This window comes from Oncorhynchus keta, chromosome 36, assembly GCF_023373465.1.
Source record: "Oncorhynchus keta strain PuntledgeMale-10-30-2019 chromosome 36, Oket_V2, whole genome shotgun sequence".
Taxonomy (NCBI): domain Eukaryota; kingdom Metazoa; phylum Chordata; class Actinopteri; order Salmoniformes; family Salmonidae; genus Oncorhynchus; species Oncorhynchus keta.
This window is the reverse complement of record NC_068456.1, coordinates 962,970-987,433: the sequence shown is the minus strand read 5'-3', so window position 1 is coordinate 987,433 and position 24,464 is coordinate 962,970. Positions and strand designations below refer to the sequence as shown.

General features: G+C 42.2%; 1 protein-coding gene across 2 annotated transcripts in view; it reads left to right on the top strand.

Moving 5' to 3' along the window:
• The window catches only part of wdr11 (WD repeat domain 11), a 132,329-nt gene that overhangs the window by 73,653 nt on the left and 34,212 nt on the right, over positions 1–24,464 (top strand). For both annotated transcript variants that reach the window (XM_052498280.1, XM_052498279.1), the window contains exons 12-20: positions 5,168–5,274; positions 7,793–7,868; positions 8,606–8,714; positions 10,405–10,529; positions 11,519–11,669; positions 18,441–18,547; positions 18,630–18,744; positions 19,855–20,026; positions 20,439–20,547. In XM_052498280.1, coding sequence (XP_052354240.1) covers positions 5,168–5,274; positions 7,793–7,868; positions 8,606–8,714; positions 10,405–10,529; positions 11,519–11,669; positions 18,441–18,547; positions 18,630–18,744; positions 19,855–20,026; positions 20,439–20,547 — 1,071 coding nt within the window. The remainder of the gene's footprint in view (positions 1–5,167; positions 5,275–7,792; positions 7,869–8,605; positions 8,715–10,404; positions 10,530–11,518; positions 11,670–18,440; positions 18,548–18,629; positions 18,745–19,854; positions 20,027–20,438; positions 20,548–24,464) is intronic.

The window sequence follows — 24,464 nt, the reverse complement described above, 5'->3', positions numbered from 1 at the left end:
CTTAATAGCTTCTGGCAGATTGGCAGATCTGAAGACCTGATAGTTGTTCCTCTGGCACTGCCAGCACAGGTCTGTCCTGGGCTTAGTGCTTGAGAAGTGGGGCAGCAATTTTGTCCACAGATTCCTGAAGGAAGACAGCCCGATGACACGTACCTCTGAAAAATACAGAAATAATGTGACATCAATAAAAGTAGTGCCAATCATGTTGGAGGTCAATTAACCTTTCTAGGGCAGCTGAACCCCTCGACAACATTCCGCTGGAAAGGCAGCGCGCGAAATTCAAAAATATTTTAGAAATATGTAACTTTCACACATTAACATAAATCATCAATAAGGTTCCAAACAGAGCATTTCATTGTCTGAAGAAGAGCATTGGAACGAGAGCCTGCCATATGAGTTCTGTTATACTCTGGGACAGAGAAGGAGGCAGTTCAGTCTGGGCACGCTATTCATCCAAAAGTGAAAATGCTGCCCCCTATCCCAAAAAGGTTAAACAATCAAAATGTGTTTATGTTTTACATACCAAGCGTTGTCATCGATACCTTGTAGAGAAACCACACTGCTGCTCTTGTCACATGGGATAGCAGCCGTTTTCCACCAAAGTGTTTGTGTCCTGGGTGGATTCCTGGTAATACTATTGCATTATCCTCATTATATTTGTTGAAATTCACCACTCGCTGCAAGTCCTCATGCTTCAGATGTAACCTGTGCTTGCTTGGGCCAGCTCTCTTTTTGATGCTCTCATTAGGCCATTCTCCTTGTATGATTGGTGGAGGAGAGTCAGGCGTATTCAACAGATGCTGAAAGACAAATTCCAGATACAAATATTTGAGCATTAATATATATATATTAGATATGAAATGGCATTCTGAGAACATCACTACACACAGTTCATACATGTTAGCTAGCTAGCCAGCCATATAATGTTAGCTGGCTAGCTAACAGCAAGCTTTAACTAGCAATACAAACCGATTGTCATAGCTAGCTAAAATTAACCAAATAGGTTCAATGTTAGCTAGCTAACATTAGGCTATAACAAGCAATGCGAAATTACATGAGAAAACATCACTAGCATTACACACACTTCATACATGTAAGTTAATGTTAGCTTGCAAACCAGCCATCTAACCTCCGTTAGCTAGCTAACTGCAAGCTTTAACTTGGGGACTTTTGTTTAGACATGTAACGTTCTCTAAAAATGCTAGCTCTCTAAAAAATTTCATAAAATCACAAACCATAGAGTAACGTTACTAGCAATACAAACCGATTGTCATAGCTTGCTAAAGTTAACCAAATAGGTTCAATGTTAGCTAACAAGCCAGTCATCACACTCCAGCTGGCTAGCTAACAGCAAGCTTTAACTTGCAATGAAAACAACTTTCTGACAAAATTATACATGTATAATATCTGAAACTGTAGCTAGATTCTTTCCCGTGTACATGGATGAAAGCTTCAAGGCAGACAGCAACCCCTTTTATAACATTTTCAGAGTCAGCATGGCATGATCGTCCTCCAGAAAGAAGTCCATTACAACGTTTTCCCACTGACCTTGTCGATAGGGCCTGATAAGTTCAGGGCAGCAATGTTTTTGAGAGCAAGTAACCTCATATTTGCAGTTATGGCTAACGTTATATATATTTAGAGAGAACTGCAGTAGGAAGGTTTATCTACGCATAACGAGAAGCTCATTTTATAGACACAAGATGCAACACCGCAGAACAACCCAAACTCTCTGCATGTCCAGCCCACTCATTATCTCAGCCAATCATGGCTAGCGTGAAGGTTGCTGACTTTTTCTGTGGCTAAACCAACTAGGCTCGTAATTGAACAATTGTAGTCCTATTTACAGATGGCTTACAAGTTTGTTATTAAGACACATGAGAAGGCATTTCTGCCAAAAAAATGCATTTGAATAAAAACACGTTTCACTTTTAAACAGCTCTCCTGTGAAGTCGTAACTTGTGATATACGCCTAGTTTCCTGAATCAGGTCACTTACGCTATAGCAAAAATAATGATTTGGTTGTGTTTATGAAGGCCTTGGGTAACATTAGAATACAATTTGTATCTTATTTTAAATAAATATATAAAAACAATCAATTTTATTAGAGGAGTGCCTTTGTTACAACAATGAATCAGAAAGCATATGTGATGGAACATGGTAACAGCTTTCTTTTATAACGACAAATAAAAAATACCCCATCCACCTAGTACGGTCAAAAGACACGCAGGCAAATGATAACAGTGAAGAGGCGACTTCGGATTGCTGGCCTTCTTGGCAGAGTTGTAAAGAAAAAGCCCTATCTCAGACTGGCCAATAAAAGATTAAGATGGGCAAAATAACACAGACACTGGACAGAGGAACTCTGCCTAGAGGTCCAGTATCCAGGAGTCGCCTCTTCACTGTTGACGTTGAAACGGGTGTTTTGCGAGTACTATTTAATTAAGCTGCCAGTTGAGGACTTGTGACTCTGTTTCTCAAACTAGACACACTAATGTACTTGTCCTCTTCCTCAGTTGAGCACCGGGGCCTCCCACTCCTCTTTCTATTCTGGTTAGACCCATTTTGTGCTGTTCTGTGAAGCGAGTAACACAGCGTTGTACGAGATCTTCAGTTTCTTGGCAATTTCTCTCATGGAATCTCAGAACAATAATAGACTGACGAGTTTCAGAAGAAAGTTATTTGTTTCTGGCCATTTTGAGCCTGTAATTGAACCCACAGATGCAGATGCTGCTCCAGATACTCAACTAGTCTAATGAAGGCCAGTTGTATTGCTTCTTTAATCAGGACAACAGTTTAAGGCTGTGCTAACATAATTAAAAAAGTGTTTTCTAATGATCAATTAGCCTTTTAAAATTATAAACTTGGATTAGCCAACACAGCGTTACATTGGAACACGAGTGATGGTTGCTGATATTGGGCCTATGTAGATATTCCAGTAAACATCAGCCGTTTCCAGCTACAATAGTAATTTACAACATTAACAACGTCTACACTGTATTTCCGATCAATTTGATATGATTTTTTTTTCTTCAAAAACAAGGACATTTATAAGTGACCCCAAACTTTTGAACGGTAGTGCAAGTATTCAGACCCTTTACTCAGTACTTTGTTGAAGCACCTTTGGCAGGTTATAGCCTTGAGTCTTCTTTGGTATGATGCTTGGCACACCTGTATTTGGGGAGCTTCTCCCATTCTTCTCTGCAGAGCCTCTCAAGCTCTCTCAGGTTGGATGGGGAGCATCGCTGCACAGCTATTTTCAGAGATGTTAGATCGTGTTCAAGTCTGGGTTCTGGCTGGGCCACTCAAGGACATTCAGTGACCTGAAGCCACTCCTACATGGTCTTGGCTGTGTGGTTATGGTTGTTGAACCTTCACCCCAGTCTGATGTCCTGAGCGTTCTGAAGCAGGTTTTCATCAAGGATCTCTCTGTACTTGGTTCACATAATCTTTCCCTCGGTCCTGATTAGTCTCCCGGTCACTGCCGGTGAAAAAACATCCCCAAATCACGATGCTGCCACCACCATGCTTCACAGTAGGGATGGTGCCAGGTTTCCTCCTGATTCCAAGTGGGCTGTCATGTGCCTTTTACTGAGGAGTGGCTTCCGTCTGGCAACTCTACCATAAAGGATTGGTCTGGTGGAGTGCTGCAGAGATGGTTGTCCCTCTGGATGGTTCTCATCTCCACAGTGGAACTCTGTAGCTTTCCTGACCAAGGCCCTTCTCCCCCGATTGCTCAGTGTGGCTGGGCGGCCAGGTCTAGGAAGAGTCTTGTTCGTTCCAAACTTTATCCATTTAAGAATGATAGAGGCCACTGTGTTTTTGAGGACCTACAATACTGCAGAAATGTTGGCTGTGTAAGTAAAAAAAATGTGTTGGTCACATTTATTCACCTCACTCAAAACTTCATATTTGTTAGGAGGCTAAAACCATGATTTGGTCAAAAGTACGTCATCCTTATGATTCCTGGAATGAAAGTGTCTGCCTGCCTGCCCCTGTTTCGCTGGGGCCTGCAGCTGTGTCAAGCGAGCCACTCTCTTCTTTCCTGGGGAGAAAAAAAAGCTCCTGGAGAAAGAAAGTGTTTTGATTGTAATAACATTTTAAATCCAATTGTGGTGAAAGCACAGCTATCCTGCTGTATTTCGCAAGTCTGAATTTTGAGCTCTCTAGCAACATTTTTTTGCATTAGGCATTGCGAGTGCATAGTCCTCATTGGGCCAGTAGGTTACAACTGCAATGTTTTGGACATTAAATATACTTTTTGATTAGTACATGGCTACTAACAGTGGGTATTGTCCTTAATTAGTAATCTAGCTGTGTTTTGAGTTTCCACTTACTGAGGTGGTGAGTTATCCCCAAATAAATTAGCCTATGATATTAGAGCACATAAAGTTAGAGGCAATTTCATTTTTATTGAACAAAATGTTTTATCTAGAGCCCTATTTTAACAGTAAAATATAACAACAATAGCATAATTGTCTACCCAAAATGCAATATTTTAATCACAACATATGTATGTATCACTTCTCATCTCAGTTAGCAATGCTCTCTGCCTCTGTGAGTCTTCTCCCTGCTGACAGAGGGCCAGTGGTGAGATGTATAATATGAGAGGTGTGTGTGTGTGTGTCGTTAGGGTGGAAATCAGGCCAGTTCAGCCCTGAAATGGCAAAGGAGGGACGTCGGGCTATTTTGCTTCTAATAGTAATTTTAGGGTAAAATGTAGAAATGAATTATGTGGCTATTTAGGATCTCATTACAGCATGGTGCTTACTGTAGCTGCTCCCTTTCTGTGCCTGTCAAACCCCTCAAAGGGCTCTCTGCTGGATTGTCTCTTTGATTCCACGGAAAGTTTTAGTGGTGTTGCCAACTATTCTGTAATCGCTATTCTACAGTTGTAGGCACTAAAAAGTCTTAATTGTATTCTTTAAAATGTATTTGTTAGCTTAGGGGAATGTCGGAAAAAGGTCTGAGTTTTTATTATTTGAAGCGGGCAAGTGCCCTGTATTCAATGGAATGCTCTATCACCTCCTAGCTTTAGTGCTTGTAAATGTAGTGTTTGTTTTATTTCTATAAAGGTTTGAGTGAAATGTAGATGGAAAACTAACTCATCAGACAAAAGCATGTTAATGTATTTTTTTTAACGGGACTTTCAATGTGTGTTCTGCAGAGGCATAGAATGGGTCAGTCTCACCAGCTTCCTCTCCTTTGCCACTTCAACCCCCAACAATGCTGGACTGGTGAGGAATGAGCTACAGCACGTCGACCTTCCCACTGGTGAGTTGCGCACATGGGCACGTATGCACTCACTTGCACACACATCTATACTCTCAAGGTCTACGCATGCCATAATGCACACAAACATGCACGATCCTTTCTGTGTTCCGCTAAGGCACTTTTCTTTTTTTTTTTCCAGGTTTGGCCGCCTACTCCGGCCAAACCTGGATGACGCTGGGCCAGTTGTGCGCCGCCCTATGGGACTCCCGATCACGGCTGGTTATGATTCAGCCTTGATTCGAACCAGGTTGCCTGTAGTGATGCTTCTAGCAATGAGATGCAATACCTTAGACTGCTGCGCCACTCGAGACTTCCCTCCCCATAGCTCTCTATGGATACACGTTCAAGTCTAAAACACTCTCCATTACACTGTGAAAACACGGCTGGAGTGTGTCAGGGCTGGCAGTGAAATTGTATCGCACACTGCCCCAATGTTTCTCTCCCCTGTTGAAACTTGTCTTAATGACTGGGATCCCTGCAGGGAAATACTGTACATATCAAGTCAAGCTCAGAGAGATGGTGAGGGGTAAGGAAAGGAAAGGAGAGAGAGGAATAAGGAGAAGAAGAGTTTGTGAGAGGATACAGGGATGACGATATAGTATGCAAGAGATGGAGAGCTCAGGAGACAGGGAAAATGACAGACACAATTAATTTGGGGTCCGTTCTTGTTTCAGCACCAGCCAAGTCTTTTCCACAGTTCAGCTGAAGGGTGAGCCACTCATTTACGACACCCAGGCTGGATAAATTAAAATTGAACAGGCCAGAGCATTAGGTTTGGTGTTTTGCCCAGCCACATTAGATTTCAAAGGACTTACAAGTTTTTTTCTGCTGACAATACTTGTGGCCCCGGACATCGTGACTGGGAAGAATTAAAATTTACCGGCCATTTGAGAAATTTACCGGACCCATATGCATTGGGTGCATAACCCATTAGAGCGCCCGCCCACGGTGCTCAGAATGAGAGAAATCACATATTGGATTATTGTAATGCATCTTAACAGAACATGTAACTCGTGATGAAGAAGCCAGTAAAACATAATTTTCAAACATTTGCCTTCTGAACACCATTCTAAACAGTGCACCTTATAGCGGTTCTATATGTCACAGAGATGAAAGTCTGTGTTAGCAACTTAGAATGAGGGGGGAGTCTAAAGATGCAAAAACTAGGATTGGCTGCTAATATGACTCGGATTGTGCCTTTGGCTTCTGGACAATACATTTGAAATGAAAACCGATAGAACAGGCGAAAAATGGCATAGAGGTGGGTCCAATAGGGAAATAAATTTGCCAAAATTCTATAATTACTCCTGTCTAAACATGAATAAAATACTTCACCAGAAAGCATGACTTGGCCACAGAGGAATTGAGGATTATTTGCTTCTTTAAAAACAATTGCTGTGGATTGTTTCAAATCACAAGCTCGTAGGCCTATGCCTATTTGGGAACCCCACAATTTGGGCAGCATGCAATAGACCTAGCTGATTATTGAGTTGCAGCTGTCAGTGAAAAGCATGTAAAATATTTTGGGGAGGGGTGTGTGGCGAATATATATAGTTGCGTTTCTCTCCAGTAGTAAATGTGCAGTCAATCCCTGTCATTTGGTTACATTCATTTATGTTAATGCATGTATTCATTACAGTCATTTTACCGTTCTCATTCTCGGAGTGGAAACGTTGCTTGCAGATTTCATAACCTGCTACACGTGTGATAAACTAGTTTTAGTTTTCTTCATCATCGTCATTTGTTATCATGTTATCATTTTCTTTTGTTTGGAATTTTCCGTGTGAGTAAAAGCATGTGTCTGGTTTTTCTGTCCTGATAACAGTAATTGAGACGGTGATCAGAAGCTGTGGGTCACGCACGCGCACACGCACACACACACACACGCACACACACACACACACACACACACACACACACACACACACACACACACACACACACACACACACACACACACACACAGGCCGGATGCCTCACCTGCACTACTCCCCAGTCTCTTCACCTGCAATCTTGCCTTGTGTCACTTCATCTGCGTCCCTTTTGCCCCTGCAACAAACATCTTAGGCAGTTGTTGGGAGTTCCCACCTCTCCTACTTGTGCTTAGTTTGGATTGCTGTGCTCTCTCACTCGTACATTTTCCAGGCATCCTCCTTTAATGTACTCTGCAAAGTGCATCAGCATTTTTTTGGTGTAGTAGAGTACAACTGAGGTGTAATCTTGTTTTTGCCTTCTGGCATTTTGATTAGATAAGGGACACTTGATTCATGAGAATATTATATTGTTTGTGAGTAAAATGAGTTCGCTGCAGCAGATCTAAAGTGGCACATTCTCTTAGCTGGCGTAAATGCAAAGTTATTACCACCACGTCTTACAACTGTAATGCAGGGGTTCCCCAGGGATCCATCTTAGGCCCTATACTATTTAGCTACTATATAAATGACCATCCTTGTGTTTCATGGTGTTGAATGATTTCATGCTCTATTTTTCTCTCGATCTCTCCTTCTTCCTCTCCCAGGCAGGTGCTTTGCATTCCGAGGCGAACAGGGGAATGACGAGCCTGCCATTGAGATGATGAAAGTGTCTCATCTGAAGTGAGTCCCCTACACACAGCCACCTCTTTACACCTGCCACACTCACGTACGCACACATACCCTTCACCTTAACTGCCACTGTTGCCTCTTTCTCGTCTCCCCACCGGGTGTTTTTTTATTAAGCCTATGTGCCGTCAAGGGATATCCATTGCCTTTAATTGTCCAGGGCATACTCTCTCATTCTGTTCCTGCTACTGAGCTGTTGTCAGAAGCACATGCTTTTGATGGCTAAAGGCCCTCTAAAGAGCTCTCTGCGTGTATGCATGAAGGAGGGAAGGGAGGGAGGGAGAAATATAGAGAGGGAGATGGTGAGAGAGAGCGATTGAGAGAGGGCGAGCCGGAGATTGTGAGGGGTAAAGAGTGTTAGACAAAAGAGGGAGGGTGAGACATTTACCTTTGCAAGGGCTCAGCTGTCTCATCAGGACAAAGCACCCTTAATGAAACTTCAGACAAAGTACTGTAGCAGTGTAATGCTTCTGCTCTTTGTCTCTGTTCCCTGAGAGCTAATTTATATTCTGATGCTATTTGTTCTTTCCCTAGAACAGCATGAACTCCAGGACAGCACAGGGCGCCCTTCACACAAAGAATGGATCTTTGAAATCTGTTTGTGCTTGCTTGTGTGTGTACGGATGTGTGTGTCTTTGAGAGAGAAAGTGTCCCATAGAGCACATGGGGATGATTTTGATGGTACAGACTGTGATGTTCCTGTACTGTGGTGTTTGTGTTGTACCCTACAGGCAGTACCTGGTGGTGGTGTTCAGAGACAAGCCTCTGGAGCTGTGGGACGTCAGGACCGGCACCCTGCTACGAGAGATGGCCAAGAACTTCCCCACTGTCACTGCACTGGTACTGAACACACACACACAGAAACACCATAGCATACATGCATATACACCTAGGCATTGTAAACTGAGTCAATACTCTCCAAGAGTCTTTGTGTTGATTATTCTGTGTCTATCCAGTGCGTTCGGAAAGTATTCAGACCCCTTTACTTTTTACACATTTTGTTACATTACAGCCTTTTCTAAAAATATATATTTTTTAAAATTATCATCAATCTTCACACAGTTCTACATAATGATGACAAAACTAAAAATAGGTTGGAACCACCCAAGACTCTTGCTAGAGCTGGCCGCCTGGACAAACTGAGCAATTGGGGTAGGAGGGAATTGGTCAATTAGGGGACCAAGAACCCAATGGTCAATCTGAAAGAACTCCACCAATCAGGCATTTATGGTAGATCGGTCAGGTTGATGCCACTCCTTAGTAAAAAGCACATGACAGCCCACTTGGATTTTGCCAAAAGGTACCTAAAGGACTCAATGACTGTGAGAAACAAGATTCTCTGGTGTGAAAATCCAAGATTGAACTCTTTGGCCTAAATGCCAAGCGACACATCTGGAGGAAACCTGGCACCATCCCTATGGTGAAGCATGGTGGTGGCAGCATCATGCTGTGGGGATGATTTTCAACGGTAGGGACTGGAACATTAGTCAGGATCAAGGGAAAGATGAACGGAGCAAAGTACGTAGAGATCATTGATGAAAACCTGCTCCAGAGTCCTCAGGACCTCAGACTGTGGCGAAGGTTCACCTTACAACGGGACAATGACAATAAGCACACAGCTAAAACGATGCACGAGTGGCTTTGGGACAAGTCTCTGAATGTCCTTGAATGGCCCAGCCAGAGCCCAGACTTGAACCTGATCTAACACCTCTGGAGAGACCAACGCTCCCCATCCAACCTGACAGAGCTTGAGAGGATCTGCAGAGAAGAATGGGAGAAACTCCACAAATACAGGTGTGCCAAGCTTGTAGCGTCATACCCAAGAAGACTGAAGTCTGTAATCGCTGCCAAAGGTGCTTCAACAAAGTACTGAGTAAAGGGTCGGAATACTAATTTAAATGTAATATCTGTTTTTTTTATTTTTTTTATACGTTTACAAAAAAATCTAAAACCAGTTCTTTGTCATTATGGGGTATTGTGTGTAGATTGAGGGAAACATTTAATTTCAGAAATTTTGGAATAAGGCTGTAATGTAGCAAAATCTGGAAAGGTCAAGGGGTGTGAATACTTTCTGAATGCACTGTACTCCTGTGTACACATTTTTATATTTTCAATTTGGAAGATTAGTTGGGAAAGTTATCCTCTCAACAAGGACGTCGCTACATTAGTCCCAAGAAAAACGGATACATGGAGAGTGATGTGGGCTGGAAAGTCTGAGACACTGCAAATAGCAGCCACAGTAACGTTAATAATACATTCTCTCCCCAGCCCCTTACTGCCTGCTCATTTCCACATTGATTGCACCCTCCGTGCAAAATGGGGCAGTTGTTTTGGCCGCAATCCTGAATGATGAAACAGGGTATGGGAAAGAGTGGAATTGTGAATTTGTGGGTGTGGTTCCAAGGAAAATAAATCTCAACGTTTGTCCACCAACAATCGTGTTCTTCAAGATGTCAGGCAGCTGAAGAAATCTCCATGAACTGTGTGTGTGTCTGTGTGGGTCATGCACTTTTTGCGTTTGTGTGTGCAGGAGTGGTCCCCCTCCCACAACCTGAAGAGTCTGAAGAAGAAACAGTTGTTAGCACGGGAGGCCATGGCCAGATATACCACTCTGTCTGACACCGAGCAGAGCAGCGTGGAGTCCTCCGTTATCAGGTCAGAGAGCAGGGGGCATGAAGGGGGATGGGTCGCACCTCAGCACTAAGACCTAGAGTTTTGCCAAATGGTCAGAAAAAACTCCTGGCCCTACTCATCGAACAAGTATTTGATACACTGCCGATTTTGCAGGTTTTTACTTAAGAATCATACAATGTGATTTTCTGGATTTTTTTTTAGATTCAGTCTCTCATAGTTGAAGTGTACCTATGATACAAATTACAGACCTCTACATGCTTTGTAAGTAGGAAAACCTGCTAAATCGGCAGTGTATCAAAAACTGCTCCCCACTGTTTCTTCACTACCATTCAAAGGTTTGGATTCACTTAGAAATGTCCTTCTTTTTGAAAGAAAAGCACGTTTCTCACAAACGTCTGTAGCGTCCGAACGGTCTGGCCTACGGACTATTATGACCCCTCTATGGGAAGGTCTCTCATGAACACGTACACTACCTTTCAAAAGTTTGTGGTCACTTAGAATAGCAAAAAATGTGTCCATTAAAATAACATCAAATTGATCAGAAATACAGTGTAGACATTGTTAATGTTGTAAATGACTATTGTAATGGACAAAAAATGTGCTTTTCTTTCAAAAACAAGGACATTTCTAAGTGACCCCAAACTTTTGAACAGTAGTGTATCTAGTCATGAGTGGATGATCGGTTGGCCGGAAAGTATTTATAATATATTGTACACTGCAAATTGACCACAACTAAGCCCAAATATAAATTTGATTTGAAAATAACAATTTCATACCTTGATCACATTGAGACACAATCACATCAATTTTTATTTATGGGAATACTTGGAAACAGACTTCCTAAATTAAACACATTTTTAGCTGAATTCCTTGTCTTTTTTTGACAAAAACTAAAATCTAAAAGGGGACAAAAAATAGTCTGGTTTTGCCCTGTGTGTTGCTGACCCCTGATCTAGCCCTCGCTTTATCAGTGGTCCTCACTAGTAGAATGTGTTTGTATGTGTCTGTAGTCTTCTGCAGGATGCAGAAAGTAAATCGGAGGGAGGAGGCCAGGCCATCTCAGCGAGGGAACACTTTGTGTTCACAGACACAGACGGACAGGTGTACCACATCACTGTCGAGGGGAATACCGTCAAAGACGGTGCCCGCATTCCCCCAGACGTGAGTCTTAACTCAATCTCCTCTCCCATCTTCTCCTTCATGGATGCTGATCTAATGCTTCTGTAATTGTACATGCTAAGTCTACATTCTCCTCTTTACTCTCCAGTAGAGGTCGTCTGATTTAATTGCAATGGCCGATTAATTAGGGCCGATTTCAAGTTTTCATAACAATCGGAAATCGGTAATTTTGGATGCCGATTTTTGCCTTAAAAATAAAAAAATGTACACCTTTATTTAATATGTATTTAGCTAGGTAAGTCCGTTAAGAACACAATCTTATTTTCAATGACGGTGGGTTAACTGCCTTGTTCAGGGGCAGATTTTTACCTTGTCAGCTCAGGGATTCAATCTTGCAACCTTACGGTTAACTAGTCCAACGCTCTAACCACCTGCCTCACGAGGCGAATGCAGTAAGAAGCCAAGGTAAGTTGCTAGCTAGCAATAAACTTAATCAATCATAATCACTAGTTATAACTACACATGGTTGATGATATTACTAGTTTATCTCGCGTGTCCTGCTTGCATATAATCAATGCCGTGCGCATTTCGAGAAAAAGGACTGTCTTTGCTCCAACGTGTACCTAACCATAAACATCAATGCCTTTCTTAAAATCAATACACAGAAGTATATATTTTTAAACCTGCATATTTAGCTAAAAGAAATCCAGGTTAGCGGGCAATATTAACCAGGTGAAATTGTGTCACTTCTCTTGCGTTCATTGCACGCAGAGTCAATGTATATGCAACAGTTTGGCCCGCCTGGCTCATTGAGAACTAATTTGCCAAAATATTACGTAATTATGACATAACATGGAAGGTTGTGCAATGTAACAGGAATATTTAGACTGATGGATGCCACCCGTTAGATAAAATACGGAACGGTTCCGTATTTCACTGAAAGAATAAATGTTTTGTTTTTCGAGATGATAGTTTCCGGATTCGACCATATTAATGACCTAAGGCTCGTATTTCTGTGTGTTATTATGTTATAATTAAGTCTATGATTTGATAGAGCAGTCTGACTGAGTGGACACTAGCAGGCTCATAAGCATTCATTCAAACAGCACTTTCGTGCGTTTTGCCAGAAGCTCTTCTGTTTATGACTTCAAGCCTATCAACTCCCGAGATTAGGCTGGTGTAACGATGTGATGTGAAATGGCTAGCTCGTTAGCTCATGTTCTATTCAGTTTCTCATGCTCGTTATCCGATAAATGTGTTTCTTGCAGAAATGCAATCTGACATCCAAGTTGTTTTAACTGATTTGTTTCAACTACTTTCTTTTTCTTAATTACCCTATGAATGCCTTCCTTATTAGCTTAATTGGTCCCTAATGTTTTATAAGCAGATGAGATGACATTTGAAACCATTCCAGGAAGAAAGGGAAGTTTGGTGGTAGTTTCAGCATGTCTCTGAGTAAGTGTTCAACCCACTGCACACTATAAATGTTATGCGACCCCGTAGAGTCTCAAGCTGCACCTCATAAACTTCTTGAGTGCCTCACACCTGTCCTAGAGCCGTCTGTCCCTCCGTAGCAGGTATGAGAAGAGGTGGTCAGTGCGAATGCACCCATCCTCCACTGTTCTAACTTGATTATCTGCCTCAGTCACCCTTTCACCGAGTCCCTTAACAGATTGTTCCAGCTTCGCTATGGGCGCTTGTCATCTTACTCAGGCTTTTGTTCATCTCCTGTCGGAATTTTCTGCATTGTGTTAGAATTGTGCTCACTTTGCTTGCCTGTGACATGCGCATCACCATCATCGGCACTATGTGGCGAGGTACTGCGGCTCCTCATGTCGTTTTGTTTTCCCTTCGGGACTGACTTCCTTAAGTTGCTGGTGTTTCTTTTATGCCTACTCACACTGAATCTATTCCAGGTGTTTAACTCAAACTTGGGGTATAAAAAAAAAGGTGACTGGAGGTAGATTTAGTTTAGGATGGATGGTGCTGTGCCTAGCAAGCAGCCATTAGATGACAGAAGATGCAGCTCTCTCTCGATCTCTTACTGGGGGCAGAATGAGCACAGCCTGTTTTTAAATTATAGTTTTGGGGGGATATTAATCAAGAGGGATTAGGCCTATTTCTGTTCTGCATGTGGTGTTCAGAGTTTATGCTCTTACAGAATTCTGCATGCAGGGTTTTAATTGGGTGTTTGTCCCATTTGGCAAATTCTTGTTTTGTAAGCGGACCCTACACTTCGCTGCCATATATAGTGCAATTTGTTACATTTTTTATTTTAATATTTTTAGCCAGATCCTAATTGGTGCGTCTAATTTGATAGATATTTTAATGGCATAGAAAGCCCTCCTTGTTTTGTGTTTCAAATTGTTTTGTCACATATGTACAGTGCCTTCCGAAAGTATTCATACCCCTCGACTTATTCCACATTTTGTTGTTACAGCCTGAATAAAACATGTATTAAATAGATTTATAGATCCCTTAGTGACAGTGAAAACATGTTTTTTTTTTTTTTTTTTTAATTATAGCACATTTCTTGGGAAAATGAAATACAGAAATGTCAGAAATGCCCCTGAGTCAATACATATTAGAATCACCTTTGGCAGCGTTTTACAGCTGTGAGTCTTTCTGGGTAAGTCTATAAGAGCTTTGCACACCTGGATTGTACAATATTTCTTCAAGCTCTGTCAAGTTGGTTGTTGATCATTGCTAGACAAGTCTTGCCATAGATTTTCAAGCTGATTTAAGTCAAAAATGTAACTAGGTCACTCATGAACATTTAATGTCATCTTGGTAAGCAACTCCAGTGTATATTTGGCCTTGTTTTTAGGCTATTGTCCTGCTGAAAGGTGCATTTGTCTCCCAGTGTCTGTTGGAAAGCAGAATTAACCAGGTTTTCCTCTAGGATTTTGCCTGTGCTTAGCTCTATTCCGTTTCTTTTTATGCTAAAAAAGACTCTTTAGTCCTTAACCATGACAAGCATACCCGTAACATGATGCAGCCACCACCATGCTTGAAAATATTAAGAGTGGTACTCAGTGATGTGTTGGATTAGCACCAAACATAACGCTGTATTCAGGACATAAAGTATTTTTGTTGTTGCAGTTTTACTTTAGTGCCTTATTGCAAACAGGATGCATGTTTTGGAATATTTTTATTCCGTACAGGCTTCCTAATTTTCACTTTTTCATTTAGGTTAGTCTTGTGGAATAATTACAATGTTGTTGCTCTGTCTTCAGTTCTCATTACAGCCATTCAACTCTGTTTTAAAGTCACAATTGGCCTCATGGTGAAATTCCCGGGCGGTTTACTTCCTCTCCGGCAACTGAGTAGTAAGGAAGGACACCTGAATCTTTGTGGTGACTGGTTGTATTGACACAACAAAGTGTAATTAACCCCCAAGAGTCGATTTGATTCATCGTCTCTAGCACCCGAAACTGTTGGACCACTCTGTGACCACTCTATGGGAAGTGGAGACTCATGAACATAATGTTGTTCTCGGTTTTGCTCATAAGTGTCATGGGACTCATCTGAAGGTAACCAGTACCAGTTAAAAACAATGGAAGTACCCCAAAAAAACGGGTTAAATATGTGTAAAAATATATATAATACACTGCTCAAAAAAAATAAAGGGAACACTAAAATAACACATCCTAGATCTGAATGAATGAAATATTCTTATTAAATACTTTTTTCTTTACATAGTTGAATGTGCTGACAACAAAATCACACAAAAATGAAAATCAAATTTATCAACCCATGGAGGTCTGGATTTGGAGTCACACTCAAAATTAAAGTAGAAAACCACACTACAGGCTGATCCAACTTTGATGTAATGTCCTTAAAACAAGTCTAAATGAGGCTCAGTAGTGTGTGTGGCCTCCACGTGCCTGTATGACCTCCCTACAATGCATGGGCATGCTCCCAGACCTGGACTAAAGCATCCGCCAACTCCTGGACAGACTGTGGACAGTCTGGTGGATGGAGCGAGACATGATGTCCCAGATATGCTCAATTGGATTCAGGTCTGGGGAACGGGCGGGCCAGTCCATAGCATCAATGCCTTCCTCTTGCAGGAACTGCTGACACATGAGGTCTAGCATTGTCTTGCATTAGGAGGAACCCAGGGCCAACCGCACCAGCATATGGTCTCACAAGGGGTCTGAGGATCTCATCTCGGTACCTAATGGCAGTCAGGCTACCTCTGGCGAGCACATGTAGGGCTGTGCGGCCCCCCAAAGAAATGCCATCCCACACCATGACTGACCCACCGCCAAACCGGTCATGCAGGAGGATGTTGCAGGCAGCAGAACGTTCTCCACGGCTTCTCCAGACTCTGTCACGTCTGTCACATGTGCTCAGTGTGAACCTGCTTTCATCTGTGAACAGCACAGGGCGCCAGTGGTGAATTTGCCAATCTTGGTGTTTTCTGACGGTGTTGGACTGTAAGCACAACCCCCACCTGTGGACGTCGGGCCCTCATACCACCCTCATGGAGTCTGTTTCTGACCGTTTGAGCAGACACATGCACATTTGTGGCCTGCTGGAGGTCATTTTTCAGGACTCTGGCAGTGCTCCTCCTTGCACAAATTGCCTATAATTTCCCCCTGTTGTCTATTCCATTTGCACAACAGCATGTGAAATGTATTGTCAATCAGTGTTGCTTCCTAATTGGACAGTTTGATTTCACAGAAGTGTGATTGACTTGGAGTTACATTGTGTTGTTTAAGTGTTCCCTTTATTTTTTTGAGCAGTGTATATTATTATATATATTTTTTACACATATTTAACCCCTTTTTTGGGTACTTCCAGTTTGGTTCATCCTTGGTAGCAATTTCCAAATGCCTGAAGGTACCAAGTTCATCTGTACAAACGATAGTACGCAAGTATTAAACACCATGGGATCATGCAGCCATCATACCGCCCAGGAAGGAGATGCGTTCTGTCTCCTAGAGATGAACATACTTTGGTGCGAAAAGTGCAAATCAATCCCAGAACAACAGCAAAGGACCCTGTGAAGATGCTGGAGGAAACACGTACAACATTATCTATATCCACAGTAAAATGAGTCCTATATCGACATAACCTAAAAGGTTGCCTCAGCAAGGAAGAAGTCACTGCTCCGAAACCTCCATAAAAATGTCACACTACGGTTTTCAACGGCACATGGGACAAAGATCGCAGAGAAGTGTCCTCTGGTCACTTCATACATACGTACATACATACGTACATACATACGTACATACATACATACATACATACATACATACATACATGCATGCATGCATGCATGCATGCATGCGCATACAGTGGGGCAAAAAAGTATTTAGTCATTCACCAATTGTGCAAGTTCTCCCACTTAAAAAGATGAGAGGCCTGTAATTTTCATCATAGGTACACTTCAACTATGACAGACAAAATGAGAAAAAAAATCCATAAAATCACATTGTAGGATTTTTAATGAATTTATTTGCAAATTATGGTAGAGTAGGAGGCAGTTCACTCTGGGCACGCTATTCATCCAAAAGTGAAAATGCTTTTTTCCCCCCTCTGCCTGCACATTTAACTTGCTAATAGAAATTTGGGGAAACAGATTTAAGTATCCCTGTATTAAAGTCTCCGGCTACTAGGAGTGCCGCCTCTCGGTGAGCGTTTTCTTGTTTGCTTATGACGGAATATAGCTCATTCAATGCGGTCTCTGTGCCATCCTCAGTCTGTGGTGGTATGTAAACAGCTATGAGAAATACAGTTAAAAACTCTCTAGGTAGATAGTGTGGTCTACTGCTTATCATGAGATACTGTACCTCCTTAGAAATTGTGCACCAGCTGTTATTTACAAAATACATAGTCCACCACCCCTTGTCTTACCAGACGCCGCTGTTCTATCTTGCCAGTACAGCGTATAACCAGCCAGCTGTATGTTGATAGTGTCGTCGTTCAGCCACCACTCTGTGAAGCATAAGATGTTACAGTTTTGAATGTCCGGTTGATAGTTTAATCTTCCGCGTAGGTCATCGATTTTATTCTCCAAAGATTGGACGTTTGCTAGTAGAATGGAAGGAAGTGAGGGTTTGTTCGATTACCTACGAATTGTCAGAAGGGAGCCTGCCCTCTGAACACTTTTTCTCCGCCTCCCCTTCACGCAAATCACTGGGATCTGGGCCTGTTCACGAGAAAGCAGTATATAATTTGCATCGGGCTCGTCAGTCGTTAAAGGGAATAAAAGGATTCTGCCAGTCATTAGTGAGTAATCTCAGTCCTGATGTCCAGAAGTTATTTTCAGTCATAAGAGAAGGTAGAGGCAACATTATGTACAAAATCAGTTTAGAAATAAGTTACAAACAACGCAAATAAACGAACAAATAACCCAATCGTTTGGGGGGACACAAAACGTCAGCCTTCTTCGGCGCCATTGTCACTGATGTAAGACAGATGTATTCATTGCAGTTTCTATCTATTAATTGTCCAAATACATGGCCACTTTCCCACGCTATATTGGTATAGAAATGTCCCAAATGCCTTACTATACTTAATTCACAAACATTCTATGAATTTATGAAAACGTGAAATCTGAATTTATGAAAACGTAAGAATGACCATATCTAAGATGTCTCTCTTAATATTTTAATAAGATTTAATGTGGCTAAAACGATGTCAGATCCTCTTTAAGTTGATTACCAGAGGATTATTATGGAGTGATTGTAGGAATTTCTGAGTGAGAGTTATTTGGTTAAAGTTGCTTGGGTTGTTTGTGCTGTCCGCTCTGCTTTCCTCACCTCATAGCACCATCACCCTCTCTTCCTATGTATGTTGCAGGGCAGTATGGGTAGCATTGCGTGCATCGCCTGGAAGGGAGACACTCTGGTTCTCGGTGATGTGGACGGGAACCTCAACTTCTGGGACCTCAAGGCCCGTCTCTCCAGGTAACAAGTCACGTGTGTGCTCATGTGTGTTCATTCATCCGTGCATGCGTGAGTGTGTGTAGTACCTCAATGTTTGTTCCAGGGGGATCCCTACTCACCGTGGTTGGGTGAAGAAGATCCGTTTCGCACCTGGGAAAGGGAACCAGAAGCTACTGGTCATGTACACAGATGGGGCAGAAGTCTGGGACACCAAAGAGGTGAGAGTTATTTTTCTCTATTGGTCCTTCCTCTCGTAATGGCATCTAGAGACATTCCGTGTAAATTTTATCAAGGTTCAAAACTTCAAGAATAACCTATGGGCCAAATTCACACAGATTGTCCCACTAGCTAAAAGTTTGACTTTATGTGAATTCAAAATAGGGTGCCACACTAAATGATCGACTGAAGATCTGCACTTTGATTGACCCTCCTTCGTCAAAGGTCCTCCCCAGAATGATTTGCCTAAGGCATCGTATGTATTTCTGTAATTTACTGGTGCTCTTTGTCAGTGCATTTCACTAAGGTGATAAACCACATGTAGGCATTACAAGTAAAACACTCCTCAATAAAGCCGCTATCAGCAAAATCAGTGTTACAAAAAAGAAAGTGTTAGCACAACAAAGCCATGTGTTAGTATTATTTATATACACTACCGTTCAGAAGTTTGGGGTCACTTAGAATTGTCCTTGTTTTGGAAAGAAAAGCAAATGTTTTTGTCCATTTAAAATAACCTAAAATTGATCAGAAATGCAGTGTCGGCATTGTTAAAAAATACAAGATTTAAGATGGGCAAAAGAACACAAACACTGGACAGAGGAACTCTGTTTACCTGAATTGTGAGTCCCCAGTGCTGCATGTAAAGGAGAGATATGGATCTCCTATGGGGGATTGCATGTGCACCAACAGAGAGAGAAGCTGGACAAGCTTTCGCGGCAGGCAACAGATGGCGTGGGCGGGAGCGAGAGAAAGGATGAAGAAGAGGGAAAAATATAGGAGAGATCTCAAACGCACCAGTGCTCTCTTGACTGCTGTCTCAGACTCCTACTCGCACGCACGCACGCACGCTCATACACTCAAACACAGACATCTGTATGGACAATTTTAAGTTTCATTTTGACAGTTTGACAGGTTGGTTTGAGAACTATGTAAACGTTTTACTTCCTATCATCTGTCAATCTAATCCTAAATATTATCCAATTAACATCCAACCTCAAATCAATTGGAGCACATAATTTCTAAACCAATCACATAACAATGCACCTTCCCCTGACCAATCAAAGCTTCTGTTGTGTATCCATGCTCCTCCCCCTGATCTCTGATCCCTGTAGGTGAACATGGTAAGCAGCCTGCGGATTGGTCGGAACGTGAACTATCGTATCCTGGACATCGACTGGTGCACCTCTGACAAGGTGGTGTTAGCCTCTGAGGACGGTTGCATCCGTGTGCTGGAGATGGCTATGAAGTCTGCCAGCTACAGGATGGATGAACAAGACCTGACCGGTGAGAGATGGGAGAGAGAGGGAAGTGAAGAGAAAGGGCATATAGGTTTAGTGGAAGTAGAGCTGCGCCCGGATTCTCCACCCTTCTCCCGAAGTCCATTCATGAATTTCTGATCATTGGATTGGTGAAATAATCGGCTAAAGGGACTTTTCAGCATTGTTAAATCCATAGTGTGCAGATCCATAGTAGAATCAGGATGCAGCCTGCCACAGTCTCTGAGAACAGTGGAGTAATTAATTAGTTACCATATTTCATTGTTTATTGTCAAATTGTAGTTCAAACTACTGATATAAATAGTTGAGCGATGAACACTGAACATTTACAGTATTAAGGGTAGTTATCTGACACTAGCAATTGTCCCAACTTCCTAATGCTCTTTTGACCTGTAAACTTTGACCTCTAACCCCCTCAGATCCTGTGTGGTGTCCATACCTGCTGCTCCCCCGTGCTGCCCTCACCCTGAAGGCCTTCCTCCTGCTGCAGCCCTGGTCTGGCACATTCACCATGGACATCACACAAGTGTACGTATCAGCTCTAAATGGGTCCCACATTAACCCTCTTGAGTCTATTTAGCGTAATAACAAAATCCCCATATAAATCTGTCTGTTTGAGCATCCGACAATAATGGCCTTCTACATCTGCGGTACAAGGTGGCAGAGCTACAGCGGTGTTTGTCAGACCCTGACACAATCTGAAAGTCGATCTTCTCACAGAAACGTCTGTAGCGTCCGAACGGTCTGGCCTACGGACTATTATGACCCCTCTATGGGAAGGTCTCTCATGAACACGTACACTACCTTTCAAAAGTTTGGAGTCACTTAGAGTAGCAAGAAAATGTGTCCATTAAAATAACATCAAATTGATCAGAAATACAGTGTAGACATTGTTAATGTTGTCAATGACTTTTGTAGCTGGAAACGGCAGATTGTTTTATTGAATATCTACATAAGCGTACGGAGGCCCATTATCAGCAACCATCACTCCTGTGTTCCAATGGCAACTTGTGTTAACTAATCCAAGTTTATCATTTTAAATGACTAATTGATCATTAGAAACCCCTTTTTCAATTATTTTAGCACAGCGGAAAACTGTTGTCCTGATTAAAGAAGCAATAAAACTAGCCGCCTTTTAGACTAGTTGAGTATCTGGAGCATCAGCATTTCTGGGTTCGATTACAGGCTCAAAAATGTCCAGAAACAAAGAACTTTATTCTGAAACTTGTCAGTCTATTCTTGTTCTGAGAAATGAAGGTTATTCCATGCGAGAAATTGCCAAGAAACTGAATATCTCGTACAATGCTGTGTACTTCTCCCTTCAAGGAACAGCGCAAACTGGCCCTAACCAGAATAGAAAGAGGAGTGGGAGGCCCCGATGAACAACTGAGCAAGATGACAAGTACATTGGGGTGTTTAGTTTGAGAAACAAGTCCTCAACTGGCAGCTTCATTAAATAGTACCCGGAAAACTCCACTCTCAACATCAACAGTGAAGAGGCAACTCCAAGATTCTGGCCTTTTAGGCAGAGTTGCAATGATAAAGCCATATCTCAGACTGGCCAATAAGAAGAAAAGATTGAGATGGGCAAAATAACACAGACACTGGACAGAGGAACTCTGCCTAGAAGGCCAGCATCCCGGATTAGTCTCCTGACTGTTGAGGTTGAGACTGGTGTTTTGTGTGTACTATGAGCCAGCGGGCTGCAAGATATTTTCCTTCAATCACCTTCCATCTGCCCCCCCTCCCCCAGCTCCGACCGAGAGGGAGGGGTGGTCCAGCATCCCTCCTCGAGAAGGCATCGGCATGTCCATGGGCTGCACCTGATCTGTGGATTACAGAGAAAGTAAAGGGCTGTAATGATAGGAACCAGCGGGTGACCAGGCGTTACTGTCCTTATTCCGTGACATCCAAACCAGTGCTGCATGGTCCGTTACGAGGGTGAAGTGCCGTCCCAATTAGTCAGTCTTTCCCCACAGTGTAATTTGTTCCCTCGTCAACAGCTACCCGCTAATGTACACGACTGGGTTTTTCCCTAAAATGGGCTTGATTAGTCAGAAGTACTCCTCAGTTTCATCAGCTGTCTGTGGCTGGTCTCAGACAATCCCGCAGGTGAAGAAGACAGGTGTGGTGGTCCTGGGCTGGTGTGGTTACGGTTGTGAGGCCAGTTGGACATGCTGCCAAATTCTCTAAAACGACATTGGAATCGGCTTATGGAAGAGAAATGAACAATTAAATTAACTGGCAACAGCTCTTGTAGACATTCCTGCAATCATATATGCCAATTGCACAGTCCCTCAAAACTTGAAACATCTGTGGCGTTGTGTTGTGTGACAAAACTGCACATTTTAGAGTAATAACCCTTTTGTGCATATGGAACATTTCTGGGATATTTTATTTCAGCTCATGAAACAAGGTACTAACACTTTACATGTTGCGTTTATTACTGATCAGTATAGATTGAACAACAATAACTAGAAACGATTTCTGATTCATACACAATGTTTGGAGAAGGGGAGACTTTTGCCCTGAGACGAGTGGGAGGGAGGGAGTGAAAAAGATAAAGAAATGCCCATCCTCGTGTGTCTGTGTGGGGAAAGCAGTTTGTTCTAATCCAATTGGTACAGCAAGCTCAACCAATATACACACCCATTTCTTTACAGGCAAAATAACTAACCAATAGTTGTTTAGAGCACACGGTCACTGTTTGAGTGAAAGAGAGTTGTGAGCTGGCAGCTGAAAATATTTTTTCCCTGATAATGACAAAAAAATACTTATCATATTCGAAAAATTCTCCATATCCATCAATACTTGTTTTCGGAGTGGCCATCACAAAGCCCTGATCTCAAACCTATTGAAAATTTGTGGGCAGAACTGAAAAAGCCTGTGCGAGCAAGGAGGCCTGCAAACCTGACTCAGTTACACCAGCTTTGTCAGGAGGAATGGGCCAATATTCACCCAAATTATTGTGGGAAGCTTGTGGAAGGCTACCCAAGACGTTTGACCAAAGTAAAACAATTTAAAGGCAATGCGGCTAAATGCTCACCTTGCCAAAGTTCTTTTGAGTTGTCAGGGTTCTGATTATGTATCTTGCTAAGCCAGCATGCCCTCTTTGGCTTTCTCACCTATGTCAAGATGTTTTTTTAAATTATATTAATATATTTAAAAATATCATAATATTCATTAAATACAGCCAGTCTAGGAAATTATAACAGCTGGGCTATTAGCAGCTCCGTTTGTATGAGGCTTGTTGACATCCCAAAATCGCCATATCCATATGTAATTGACCGGCTCAAATTGGTCTTATGTATCAACATTTGAAATTGAGTTTTTTACATTGGTAAAAAGTAGAGTCCGCTCTACAAAATGGTACAGTGGGGCAAAAAAAGTATTTAGTCAGCCACCAATGGTGCAAGTTCTCCCACTTAAAAAGATGAGGCCTGTATTTGTCATCATAGGTACACTTCAACTATGACGGACTAAATGAGAAAAATCACAGTAGTATTTTTAATGAATTTAGTTGCAAATTATGGTGGAAAATAAGTATTTGGTCACCTACAAACAAGCAAGATTTCTGGCTCTCACAGACCTGTAACAACTTCTTTAAGAGGCTCCTCTGTCCTCCACTCGTTACCTGTATTAATGGCACCTGTTTGAACTTGTTATCAGTATAAAAGACACCTGTCCACAACCTCAAACAGTCACACTCTGTCCACTATGGCCAAGACCAAAGAGCTGTCAAAGGACACCAGAAACAAAATTGTAGACCTGCACCAGGCTGGGAAGACTGAATCTGCAATAGGTAAGCAGCTTGGTTTGAAGAAATCAACTGTGGGAGCAATTATTAGGAAATGGAAGACATATAAGACCACTGATAATCTCCCTCGATCTGGGGCTCCACGCAAGATCTCACCCCGTGGGGTCAAAATTATCACAAGAACGGTGAGCAAAAATCCCAGAACCACACGAGGGGACCTAGTGAATGACCTGCAGAGAGCTGGGACCAAAGTAACAAAGCCTACCATCAGTAACATACTACACCGCCAGGGACTCAAATCCTGCAGTGCCAGACGTGTCCCCCTGCTTAAGCCAGTACATGTCCAGGCCCGTCTGAAGTTTGCTAGAGAGTATTTGGATGATCCAGGAGAAGATTGGGAGAATGTCATATGGTCATATAAAACCAAAATATAACTTTTTGGTATAAACTCAACTCGTCGTGTTTGTAGGACAAAGAATGCTGAGTTGCATCCAAAGAACACCATACCTACTGTGAAGCATGGGGGTGGAAACATCATGCTTTGGGGCTCTTTTTCTGCAAAGGGACCAGGACAACTGATCCGTGTAAAGGAAAGAATAAATGGGGCCATGTATTGTGAGATTTTGAGTGAAAACCTCCTTCCATCAGCAAGGGCATTGAAGATTAAACGTGGCTGGGTCTTTCAGCA